Source organism: Leopardus geoffroyi, chromosome A2 (genome assembly GCF_018350155.1).
Source record: "Leopardus geoffroyi isolate Oge1 chromosome A2, O.geoffroyi_Oge1_pat1.0, whole genome shotgun sequence".
In the NCBI taxonomy this organism is placed as follows: Eukaryota; Metazoa; Chordata; class Mammalia; order Carnivora; family Felidae; genus Leopardus; species Leopardus geoffroyi.
In genome coordinates, this window is record NC_059331.1 from 91,136,795 (window position 1) to 91,150,125 (window position 13,331).

Below are 13,331 nucleotides of genomic sequence, written 5' to 3' on the forward strand. Positions count from 1 at the left end.
CAAAAAAAACCTCATTGAAATGAAGTTCCCAGGCCCCACCCACAGATATTCTGGGCCATACGATCCGGGTCGAAAGAAATCTGGTTCGTAACAGATACTCCAGCTGGTTCAATCAAAGTGGTCCAAGGAAAACATTTTGAGAACCTTGGACTCCACCACGCTGTGTGCTTCACCTACCAGTGTCAGTGCAGAGCAAGGAGAGTCTCTGAGATGACCCTCACCGAGGAAGCTGGCACTGGATTGAGAGAGGGAGAGGTGTTCTGAGCTCCCATCCTTTGCCTCATGATGCCAACAGCCACATTCCCAGGCAGCTACTATTTCCTCAGCTCTCTCTCTGGAACCCTCCAGAGAAGGCTCCCCTTAGAAGACATTTACTGAAACTGGGAATACTCCTTCCAATAGCGGTTAACTCAGCCACCCTAAAATCCTAAGCCCATACTTGTACTGCTGCTCCTACACCCACACACGTAAGCAAACGCTCTTTGTATTCGGATGAGAAGGAAGAGAAGAGACCGTTCTCGATTTTGTTCAGCTTTAGAAGCAAAAGGGCTTCCCAGAGCTGGTTCCTGAAGACAGGCAATCAAGAACTATGCTGCAAGTGGAAGTGGAACTGCAGAATCTTGAAGGACACAAGCTGGATGCACACATGAGGTTAAGTAGCGTAAAACCCCAGGGGACCCATGCAGGTCAGAATGTTGTCGACACTGACTTGAGTTTGTATCAGCACAGAGTGCGGAGAGGGAGGTGAGAAATGGAGTGTGCCCAACAGTCTTCAGAGCTCTTATGTATCCAGACTTGGTCCTATGGGGATATGTGTTTCTCTTGCTCATGGTGATCATTCAGATGTATGTATGCCATTATCATTAAGAACAGTCAAGAGGCTTCTGCTAACTAATGATGCTCAGATTTGGGTCCCAGAGGAGCCACAGGCATATGGAGATTGATTTCTTCTGCCAAAACCTTATTCAGAAAGTCCCTTGTCTAGGTGCTCAAGTGTGAACTGCTTCATTAATAGAACTATTCTTTATTACAAAGCATTTTCACATTATAAGAAACAGTAGTATAAAAAGATCAAGTGCACGGTCTTTCAGAGTCACAGTATAATTTTCCAGAGGGCTACAGCAACAGAAAGCAAGCACATGAAGACCAGACTTTGCACTTAACAAGGGCCAAGCCTTTGAAGATTACCAAGTTAAGAGGGGGCAAGCCATGGCTCAAGTCTGAATGTGACTTTATAAAAGAAAAAATAAAAAAGGGCACATAATGCCCAAGTTTCTTCTCAACCGTTCAAGTCCAGAAAATCAGCACAATATGCCTGCACTTTACAGTTGAGGGAGTCCCACGACGACACTAGGTACTAGACCGGCCAGGCAAATTAGCAACTTATAAGACAACACACAATGAATTGATGGTCTTCTTGGAAGGATATTATAAACATAAATCCTGACTGGCCAATACTGGAGGAGCCTAGAGTATTCAGCAAGCTAAGCCATCTGCTTCCAGGCATAATATACCTAGTGCAAACATATCAGACAGATGTCGATCCGTTTTCCGTTGGGAGAGGAAAGTCATAGGATGCCTGAGAACCTCATTCCATTCTCTTTCACACCTTCCTCCTGGAGGGTGGGAAAAGAAAGAGGCCCTAGGTCTCATGGGTAACCCTACATGGAGTAGGAAACTGATGCTTCTCCCCCTTCCCCTTTCCACACATTTCCAGTTTGTCTCACGACTGCCATTCTATAACCCTTAAATCATTTGCTCTTTACCTCTAACATTTCACTAGGTTTTCCCCAAGCAAACATAGCATGCCTTCTTTAAACAGTGGCTGAAGGAACTTGAGATAGAAGGGATGATAAGGATCATTTATTCTAATAACCACAGTTCCTAGAGAAGAAAGCCGGGGCCTCCCTGTGAGACACTTTCAGGAATTTGGTAAGTGGAGCCACAGATAAAACTCTCAAAAGTGGCTAAGTGGCTTTTGTGGCGTCTCTGGATTTTCTGCCTCAGCTCGGTTACAAAATGCATCTCAGAGATTATTCTGACAGCAAGAATCTTAGCATCTTCAAGTTCAGTGATTTCTTTTTTAAATTAGAAGCTTTCTCTTCAGTGCCACACATGACAGCATCTTGTTCTACCAGCAATGGGTGCAAACTTATGTTCATCTCAAAAGCCCACCCAGGGAGTTCAACGGCATAAAACGTGTCCCTTTGAGACCCCGGCAACCCCCACACCCTGGCTGCACACAGAGAAGGTATGGTATTCCGGAGGGGCTACCCACAAAGCTTCCCAGAAAATGAGCTTTAGTGAAGACAAAACAATACTGTTTAACGGTGGCTGGCTAAATGTTTATGTCACAGATCAAATTTCTCTCATTTAAATAGTTGTTTAAGCAGAAGCATCATTTTCTTGAATTAAATTACACTGTATAGTTCCCTTCTGTACAATTGAAAACAAGGTAAACTCAGTATCTCAAAGAGAGTCCCTAAACCAGAGAGTTCAATACTGTATGAGAGATACCAATAGCCATATGCATTTCCATGTAACCCCAAAATTATCAGTGCCTCTAGGAACACAGTACAATGCTCCTAACTATGTAGGTAAGTTAACTAAAAAAGGAAACATGTTTATAATCAAATACTGCCCATACTTTGACTTTAGATGAGCAATTCCTTAAAGCAAGCAATGAGTCTAACATCAATTTATTCTATACTATTTCTCCTTCAAGTTCCTTTTCATTTTAAGTAAAATTCTCTGTAGAACATCCATATATGTAGATATCTGTGTCCATATAGCAGGAAAATGCCTACTTATGTGGAAATATTTTTTTTAAATATCTATCTTACCTAGAGGAAATTTCAGACACTTTGGGGGAGAGAACCCTTAGTAAGTGTGATCAATTTGATGGATAATTTACTCAGTCATTCAAGAAACTTTTGGGCTCAGGCTCAGCTCTAGGCAAAGGGGATGGGGTAATGAACGAAACAGAAAAACCAGTAATATATAATATATCAGAAGTTGATAAGTGATGTGAAGAAAGTAATGTTGGGCACAGACAAATAAGGCAAAGTGGGAGCAGAAGGTTACTATTTTTTATTCAGTGGCCAAAGAAAGCCTCTGTGCTAAGGTACCATTTGACCAGAAACAAGAAGGAAAGGAAAATAGGGAACGCTGTCTGTATCTGGGGAAAAGACATTCCAAGAAAAGGGAAGAGCAAATACAAAAGTCCACAGCTGGAAGAATATCAGGGAGGTGACTAAGGATGACAGTAAGAGAAGATGAGTACAGAGAGGGGGCAGGTCATGTAGGACCTTGGAAATCACTGTAAGGACTTTTACTTTTTTACTGTAAAGAACTGGGAAAAACACTCAAAGGGTGTGGAGTGACCTAACTTTAAAAGCATCATTTTCATCATCTTGGCTGTATGGGCAGAATATAAGAGAGGGAGGAGGCAGAGACATAATTCCAGAAGCTACTGCACAGTCCAGATGTTGGTGGTTTAAAATCAGGGTGGTAGTGATGGAAAGCAATCAAGTGTTCAGATGTTGTATATAATTTGAAGGTGAAGCTGACAAGATTAGCTGCACTAGAGAGGAGGACTAATGCCTGACATTATTTTATTAGAGTTTAACACTTGTGGCCTGACTTTGATCCCTAGACACAGAAGCACATATAGCTTTTCTTAGTTGTTTGAGCCTCAGGGTGAATGAGTTTCTGATCCTCACCTGAAAAGACATTTGAATAAGAAAGAGGAAAAACTAGAGATGTTGGGAAACTAAGAGGAGGCAAAAGGAATGCAAAATAGAAAAACACACAAATTAAGTCCTTCCATTTTCAAATTATTTTATCGTACATCCGCTTTCATACATCTTGAGGGATGGAGGAGAGAATAACAGAACACGATTGGGAAGAAAGAATGGCAGCATATCGTGGCAATAATGGACTGGGGTGTTTAGTTGAAGACCAAGTGGAATTTCTATCAATAAGTTAATTGAGTTGTATTCTGGGTAATAAAATAATACGTGCCATATTTTCTTTTTCCATGAATATTGTCTCGCAAGAAATAAATCACTGAATGAAGAAGGCTTTGCATTCTTAAGTTCCAACTCCACATTTGGAAATTACATCTTGGGTCTGTAGATTTTCATCCCACATCATAACGAATGTGATTTCCTCTCAAATCTACTGTTAATGATTTAAGACCTTTATCCCGAGAATCTAGCCTCGTTTCTTAATAACTGATTCTGTGTCTTCCACCGTGAACTCTGACAAAGCAAGGCTACCGAAGCAGCGGCTAGTAGTGTCATCATCTTCCCAGACAACTTGTATGAATCAGCAGAAGAACATCTGGAAAGGGACCTAAGGGCCCTAGCACAAGTAAAATAAAGGTGATGAGTAAGAAAACAGGTTCAATAACAAAGTAGGAGGAAAAAGCAACAAACAGCTGGTAGAAACTGAATTCAATGACCATAGCATTAAAATATCTAAACAAGCAGACATGCTGGGAAAAATTTGGGGGGGGTTACCAGGAGCAAGGAAATGGAACAGATGGAAACAAAGTGGAATGTCTGTTCTGTTTAAATGTTTGTTTTACTCTTTTCCCCGCATCTGATCTATTACACAGAGTAACACACTGATTCTCAGGAACCAAGTCTCAACCACTAAATTGACTAACAGACTTGGCATCCATACGAATCTATTAAAGAAATATGTTTAGCATTGATTGAGGGCCCAGGTACCTGAAAAAAACGGGGTCATTTTTTCCAAAGCGTAGCCAGCCTGTGCATTACTGGTGGAAGAGAAATGGATTTCACAGTGCAAGACAAAGCTGCCACTTGGCTGCATTGATTTCCGATACCTCACGGAGTTTGTGAAGTAAAATATGCCTTTTGATGGGTGTGAATGGCCCTTTGGTGATCAGTGGTGGAACTTACCAGGTTCTTTTCCACTGTGTTCACTGTTCGAGTTGAGTAGCACCACCTTAGCCTGGGGTAACTAGCAGCTGCCCCTCACCCCCTCCTCCCAGGAAAGCCAGAAATAAGCCTGCATGCCTCTTATTTCTGAAGGAAAGTCTGATTACAGAACTCTGCTTAGCCGCACTTAAGAAAATGGGCTAAACTTACACCATTAAAACCCTCAGGAGAATTTCATTAGAGTAATAGCAAGAGCTCATCACAAACACACACATGAAAATGACAGTACTTTGCTCTGGCACATAGTTTACTACCTTGGGGAATAACAGATGGGCTAAGACGGGAGGCATATGTAAAATATTTATGACAGGCAAAGTAATTGAGATAGTAAACTCATAAAACAGTAATTTCCTCTACTATATTCAGCAGCACGTACAAAAATGAGAATATTTTTTACATAATAAAATAAAATGCACAGGCAAAAGCTACAGATGCAACAGTAAAGGAGATGCAGAAAAACACAAGTTACAGTTCCCTTTAATACTTGGAAACGGTTAGGGACAAAATAACTGCAGAAGAGTCTTGGGGAGTCTTTACTGTTGTGATTCCTGGTAAGAAAACCCTGAATTTGTATTAGCTTCCTTTCAAAGAGTTTAGATGAGTTCTAACATAGGGTGTTCCCTTCAATGTCCCTGTGAAGCGGGTAGATGAATCAAAGTTATTCTGCAAATTTTCATAATGATTATCTCCAGGCGGGGTGGGGGTGGGGTGGGTAGGGGAGCATCATTTGAAGCTATAACTTAGGATTTTCCATGCAGCTACCTTTGTAGCCCCTGTACTTATTACCTACCTAGTCAAGATACACTCAATTTTTTTAGAAGTTAGAATGCATTGAGCAAGAAAATCTGAAGATCACACTTGAGAACAGCATTATGGAAAACTCCAAAAGTATGGGGAGTATAACCGGAGGTTTCTGATACGATCTTTAAAAGTGCAGGCAGAAAGGGTATCAGAGTGATCCAAGATAGACACAGAGCATGAACATACCAGCCTCTGGTTCTCCTAGACTTACCCCTATGACATATCATTCCTCTTCAAGCTCTGGAAATGAACAATCTGCACAGAAATAATAAAACCTGAGCCTGGAAAAGATGAAGAGATTAGTGAAAATGTCAAAGGCACCAGGCTGGCCCTGGGGTGTTCACAGCCTGAGCTCCTTCTCTTCGCAGGGGTGGTTGATGGTCATTGTCACCATGTGGCTTGAGAAGAAAAAAGGCCTACCTGACCCCAGACAGGGCTACCCATATGCCTCCTATTTGCTGGTCATTTCGTCAGGTGAAAAGATTATATCCTTCTTGAAACTTCCATTGGTTCCCCTGTTCTTTGAAATGCCACAATTTATATAGTCATTCAGAAAATATTTATAGAGGTTCTAAGAGGGTGTATTCCATGACCACCAACTGGGATAAAATAATGAAAAAGATGGGGCGCCTGGCTGGCGCAGTCGGTTAAGCGTCCGACTTCAGCCAGGTCACAATCTCGCGGTCCGTGAGTTCGAGCCCCGCGTCGGGCTCTGGGCTGATGGCTCAGAGCCTGGAGCCTGTTTCCAATCCTGTGTCTCCCTCTCTTTCTGCCCCTCCCCCGTTCATGCTTTGTCTCTCTCTGTCCCAAAAAAAATAAATAAACGTTGAAAAAAAAAATTAAAAAAAAAATAATAATGAAAAAGACAGAGCCCCTGGATACTTCCTGGTCAAGATTATTATAAGACATACGATGTAACAAACAAACGAAAAAAAGTCAAGAAAAATATTGGTTTTAAAATTAGGTGATGTGACAGCGAATAACTAGTTGGCTATTTGAATTACGTGGCCTGATGACAGCCTTTTAGAGGAAGTGATATTTCAGATATAGATGATAAAAAGAAGCAAGACATGTGATGAAGAGAGGGAAGAACATTCCTGGCAGAGGCAGCAGCTATGGCAATGGCCTGATGTTGCCGTGATGTGCGTGTTTGAGGACAACAAGAGAAAAATGGGGACAAAACCATGGAATGAGATGAATGCAGAAAGATAGGCATGGTCTGAATCACCCTGGGACATACACACCAGAGCAAGGAAAGCACAGAAGGAAGCCACTGGAGGAGTAGAGGGAGGTGACTAACATTTAAAAATACTCTCACTGCTGTACAGAGAATGTGTGGCAGGGGAGCAAGAGGGGAAACAGAGATACCAGCGGCTCCACTGCTGGAGTAGCCAAAAGCCGGATAATGGCGCTCTGGCCCAGAGTGGTGGATGCAGAGATGGGAAGGCAGACGGGGAAGATTGAGTTGATTCGGCAGGATGATAGAGTTGACATGGGAGGTGGGACAAAGAAGGAAGGAAGCAGAAACGTTAGACTTCTGGTTTGGGTCGCTGACTGGATGGTGAGACCATTCACTGAAGGAAGGAAGACTAAATGGGGACAGGTTAGGGAATCAAGAGTTACTCTGTGGCTAGTTGATTTTGAGATGTCTATTAAACATCCACATGGGGATGTCAACTTGATATACGGAAAGAGAGAGACTGCAGAAAGAGCACAGAATGTCTGCTAGGCTTCTCTTGCCTTACCTAGCTTTGATGAAGCTAGGGTTAGATAAAGTATGAAGAAACTTTACAAGGAATGAAGTAAAACCCTCACATTTGAAATTATCACTATCACTTTCCATCCAGTGTTTATTTGGCATGCACTGTGTTGAAATGTCTTCATTGTGGAAGTTTCAGGAAATGTCAATTATGCCATGTTTTCTCCCAAAGTTATACCTTTCAGTGGGATCATATTGTAAAGAAAATTGAAGCCGATCCTAAAAATGATAAAAGGAAAAATATGTCCAAGAGTTAGCCTGTCACGGACTCTGCTATAACCTGACAGTCACACAGACTGGTCCTTATGGCTTTTCTCACATACCTAGCCAAGTAATCAGTGCAAAATTGAGAAGTTCAAGTTTCCCTAGTTGTGAGGCTGCTGGAAAGACTTCAGTGCCCTAAACATGGTGATTGAGCACATAATCTCAAATTTCATAATTAGTTTCTCCTTTGTGTTTAAAAAAATCCTATGGGAAAAAAATGCCCTTTTAGGGGGCAAGAATATTTCCACTGTCAAGCATGAACACTTTAGCAGGGAATTAGCTCATGTGATTATTAACCAAGAGGTATGCATTTAAAGAAGAGGCCAGCTGACTGGTTGGTTTGACCTCAGCTGTGGTCAGGTAGCCAAGAGGATCAGTTCATTCTGGTCAAAGCATAGCATCATGGACAGGCTAAGGGATATCACATAAACAGCTCTAAAGATTCTCTTGGCTACATAGTTGCACATCCTGTGGAGAATGGGGCTCCTTGCTTTTTTGTCCTCATTTGGTAAAAAGACAAAGCTGTATCTAGATTTCTCATAAAAACAAAACCTTCTAAGCGACAAGAGATATGAAGTGTACCTAGGAAAACTAAATGCCGTAAAAAGAATAAATATGCGTACTCATATTGTGCTCACACCCTGACACTATTGTCATTAATGTCATTGACAAGAACATCATCCCTTTGAAATGTCTTCCTTTCTGAGAATTGTTAAGAATCTGAGTTCTTAGCACCCCAGCCCTTGCTAGAGTGTTTCTGCAGAGTTTCTCTACGTGAACAATGAAAGTGCATCAAACCACTCACTATGGCAGTCGAGCTCACAGGTCACTCGTGAGACTACGTGTAAGTCACCCCTGCCCAGAGAGAACAAAAGTAACGAAGGTACTAAAAACCGTAATGAATTTAACAAATGGCAGTGAGCTTTGAATTTTGCACATTGAATTTTAACCACTTTATAGCTTACCAAAGCTCATTTTAAATCCACAAGAGACTCCTTTCAACAATGATGGTGCTTATCAACTCTCCAAGAGGTAGGTCATTAGCGGAGGAATGTGCCAGGATACAAACTCATTTTGAGCAGAACCTAGTTAGAACGTGGGACTACCACATCATTAAGTCGCTTAGCTTTGTCCAAAGCCAAATTAAAATGGGTTTTGAACTTAATTTTAACTGGTGTCTGAGATCATCCATTCCATTACCTACATGGCTCGCTTGACTGACACTGCATTTTCTGACCTGTTTTGTTTTCCAGCCTCTGCAAGCACGTATGTCCCCACGGTGTGCAATGGGCGGGAAGTTCTCGACGCCACCACCTCATCTCTGTGATTGTGAATTGCAGTTCAGTTTTCGTGTTTTTAGACTGTTAGACACAAGTGCTCACGTGCAGCTCCAGAATATGGAAACAGAGCAAAAGAACCCTAGTACCTTTTTTTTAGAAACAGTACAATAAATTATTTTTGAGGACTGTACAGTATATAGTGATGTGCTAGAACTTTTTAGGCTGATTTTAGTGCCCCTATTATTAACGATTCCCCCAAATGTGGAAATAACCATTGTTTACAGAGCTGAGCATTGGTGACAGGGTCTGACAGGGTCAGTCTAAAAAATATGGTGGCAATATTAGGTAACTTTTTTTCCTATGAAGTTTTTTGTAGGTCCTTGTTGTAACTAATTTAGGATGAGTTTCTATGTTGTATATTAAAGTTACATTATGTGTAACAGATTGTTTTTCTCAGCACAAAATAAAAAGCATCTGTATTAATGTAAAAATATTGAGAATAAAACCTTCAAGGTTTTCCAGCATGGTGGATAACGGCTTATTCTTTTTTAATCGCTCCAAGTAATCTGAATATATTGACTTCAGATTACCTCTGCTTTTAATGTTGGAAATACTTGACTAAGTGTGCTTCTCTTTCCATCTACATACACTTTGAACACAAGCTGTCACCCTGGTAGAGAGTTCTGAGCAAAACTGGACTTCTTCATAGATCACAAAGATCAGATTTTGAGTGATGATACCATAACCATCAGGTTGTTTCAGGGGCCAGATGACAATATCTGTACTGGTTTCTTTAAGCCACATCTGTACAGCAGCCCAGAATTTGCCCAAATAGCCGTCAGATACAGTAAGGAGAGGATTCCTACATTCTGAATGCAGACACTGTGGCCTGCCAGGGAAGGCAGGATGGCTCTCATTTTCAAAAGCACAAAGATGGGAAACTATTCTAATGTAACTATTCTAAACCAACCAGGAAGTTATTAGGAAGGAGGCTGGGATAGCATCCGGTCACGCCAATGGAAAACCATTCTCACCACAGATAGCGAATGGGGCAGTAAAATGGAGGAGCTGGTATTGGCCGGTGTGTTTCCAAAGTCCCAGTAACAATACTCAGGCACACAGGCTTTTCACTCAACTTGAATTTTTTACTAAGCTAAATACAGGAGTGAACAGGGAAAGCAAGGATAAGGTAAAACTGGCTTATTCTTACTCACACTTTCCCATTTTTCCTTGTAAGCCCTTCAGTCACAAATCGTTTATCCATGTAGGAAAATTCATGAAGACCTCATCTTCCTGCCAAGGCCTGTGCCAGACACCGTGAAGACGGAACATATTTGTTTCCTGGGCTGATTTAACAACTTACCACAAACAGGATCACTTAAAGCCACAGATTGTTATTCTCTCACAGTTCTGGAGGCCAGAAGTCCAGAATTACAGTGTTGGCTGCACCCCACCTGAGGTTCTGGGGAAGAATCCAGTCCATGCTTCTTGTAGCTTCTAGTGGTTGTCGGCTTCCTTGGCTTGTGACCACATTACTCCAATCTCTGGCTGCATCTTCACATCACAGTCTGTGTGTCTGTCTGCCCCTCTGTGTGCCTCTTAGAAGAATACTTAAATACTTGTCATTGTCCAGGACAAACTCATCTCAATAACCTTCAGTTAACTACATCTGCAAAGGCCCTCTTTCCAAATAAACAGTCCCAGGTTCCAGGGGTGGAGATGTAGACACGCCTTGCGGGGGAACCACTCTTAGCCCATGATGGAGAAATGATGTGACACAGTTCCTACCTTTAAGGAGTTTAAAGACAGGAAACAATTCTATTTTTTTTTTTATTTTTTCTGAGACAAAGAACACACATGTGTTTGAGTGGAAGAGGAGCAGAGAGAGGGGGAGAGAGAGAGAGACACAGAGAGAGAAAGAGAGAGACTCCCAAGCAGGCTCCATGCTCCGTGTGGAGCTCGATGCGGGGCTCGAACTCATGAACCTCGAGATCATGACCTGAGCCGAGATCAAGAGTGGGACATTGAACCGACTGAGCCACCCAGGTGCCCCAGGACAGGAAGCAATTCTAATGAAAGAAGTATGACTGAGGACAACAGTGAGAGGAAGAGGAAGAGACTCAAAAATAGGAAGGGCCCACTGGTTAGATAACCTGGGCCTGGTTCAGGAGGACATACCAATGCTATTTTTAAAACATCTAGAAATAGTAAGCAGGTACACACAGCCAACAGGACTGGGCTTGAAGGACTTCAAGTGAGGAGTCAGGGGTCAGAAATTTTCTATTTCCTTCTGAATGCATTTGAATTAGCAACATACTCAATCCATCCAGAAGTCACCCTGCTGCTCAAAGACAACAGTGCAAACCAGTCCCGGAATTGTCATATTCAAAGAAGACCCTGGATTTGGGGGAGTAGGTGAGGAGGATTGGGTAGTAGATTCAATGGGCACGAGATGGCACAAAAGAATCCTGCTGTGGCCAAAACTGGCAGGAGTGCTAGGTAAGCGTGCTCAGAATGAGCATCTGCTCAAGGTAAAAGCTGAGGCAAGGCTGAGGGGAGGGAGAATAAACGCAATCCACTGATGGGATGTGACAGTCTGAGGAAGGTGATTATCAGATAGGTTGTTCAGAGACACAGCTGGTGCCTAAAACAACAAATTGATCATGGATCTTTTTAAACAAGACAATTAGTCCGTGGGTGAATCTTGAGAACACTGTATTTGAAAGCTGGGCTTTGATCTCTGGGCCACTGTGATTTTCACACTCCTCCTGCACACTGGAATTGCAGTCACCTACGGTTCTTGTCATTTTCTCCTTCCTTGCCATTAGCCTTGTTTCCTATTTGAAAGTGCATCACCTAACATGTGATCCCTGGAAATATTTAAAAAAAAAAAATCAAGAGTATGTATGGAAAACAGCGGCTATAAAATCATTTTTACATAAGCCATTTCAAACCAATAGGTTTTGAATTTTTTTTTCACTCCAGAAGAACATTTCATCCTTCTAGAATATAAAACTGGGTGAGCCAACCCGTCTTTGCAAAAACTTCCTGAATGTGTGGAACTCAGAATGATCTATCCTACTCATTAACATGGCAGGACCTAATGATGAGGGTTTCTATTGTTGGTTTTCTGAGTGTGTACAGTTTCTGAAATGTTCTGTGTCCTCTCTAGTTTAAATATTAATAGAATCTCTTGCCCACTCATGTTCATCACGGTAATATAAAAAGGCCCCATTTTCAAACTGTGGGACAGGCTGGTTGGCAGACCACACAGCAGAAAAATTAAGAGAAAGTCTGAGAAAGGAGGTAATTCAGCGAGGGTATCTTTACAGTCTTCACCTCCACACTCCCCCTGGGCTAGCCTCAGCTTTCCTCACTTACCTACCATGATAGCTTTGGGCTCCAGAGCTCTTCAGCAAAGGACTATAAGCATGGAGAAGTCAAGCAAGGTGAGGTGCCAGGAAAATGGAATACCAGTGTGGATTATAACCACCACAGCTCTAGTAACAAAGACCCAAACTCCTGAAAAAGGCAATGATCACTTCTGTCCTGTAATAGAAAGATTAGGTTTACAATGCCCACAGATTTAACTCTTTTATTTAACCCAACCAATGGTAATCTGAAGCAGCCATGTGCAATAAAGGAAATACTTTAGAGCCCTGCTCTAAACCAAATCTACCAATATCCACAGGCTATTTTAGATACAGCTTTTCTTCCAAGACTCATTAATAAAATGAGGCAAATTCCAGCAAATTAAAAGCTTTCATAGGATATTTTGTTCAAGGAAACTGGAGGTCTGTTTCTTGAATCATCAATCATTAAAGGGATCCTAAGTGTCTTTTGCAGCACAGTAAATCTTAAAGTAGGATTTGGTAAATGTGTGTGGACAGAGGTGTGTGCTGCGAGGACACATACAAATGGACCAGGGGACCCTGTCCACGCTAGGGCTCAAGAATCTACGCTGAAGCTACTTTTGTACGTCAAAAGCCCCTACTTGGAGATACTGTGGTTACTTTATTTTTTTTTTCAATATATGAAATTTATTGTCAAATTGGTTTCCATACAACACCCAGTGCTCATCCCAAAAGGTGCCCTCCTCAATACCCATCACCCACCCTCCCCTCCCTCCCACCCCCCATCAACCCTCAGTTTGTTCTCAGTTTTTAACAGTCTCTTATGCTTTAAATGGGTCCGTATATAAGACTGAATATTATCTCCAAAACCAGTTACCTTAGCAAAAGCATTACATCGACACCG

At 41.9% G+C, this 13,331-nt stretch overlaps 1 protein-coding gene across 2 annotated transcripts in view; it reads left to right on the plus strand.

The window, feature by feature from the left end:
• Positions 1 to 9,598, plus strand: part of GRM3 (glutamate metabotropic receptor 3) — a 220,636-nt gene extending 211,038 nt beyond the window's left edge. For both annotated transcript variants that reach the window (XM_045494663.1, XM_045494665.1), the window contains one exon: positions 9,048 to 9,598. In XM_045494663.1, the coding sequence (XP_045350619.1) occupies positions 9,048 to 9,121 (74 nt within the window). In that variant the 3' untranslated portion in view covers positions 9,122 to 9,598. The remainder of the gene's footprint in view (positions 1 to 9,047) is intronic.
• The last annotated feature ends 3,733 nt before the right edge of the window (positions 9,599 to 13,331 follow it).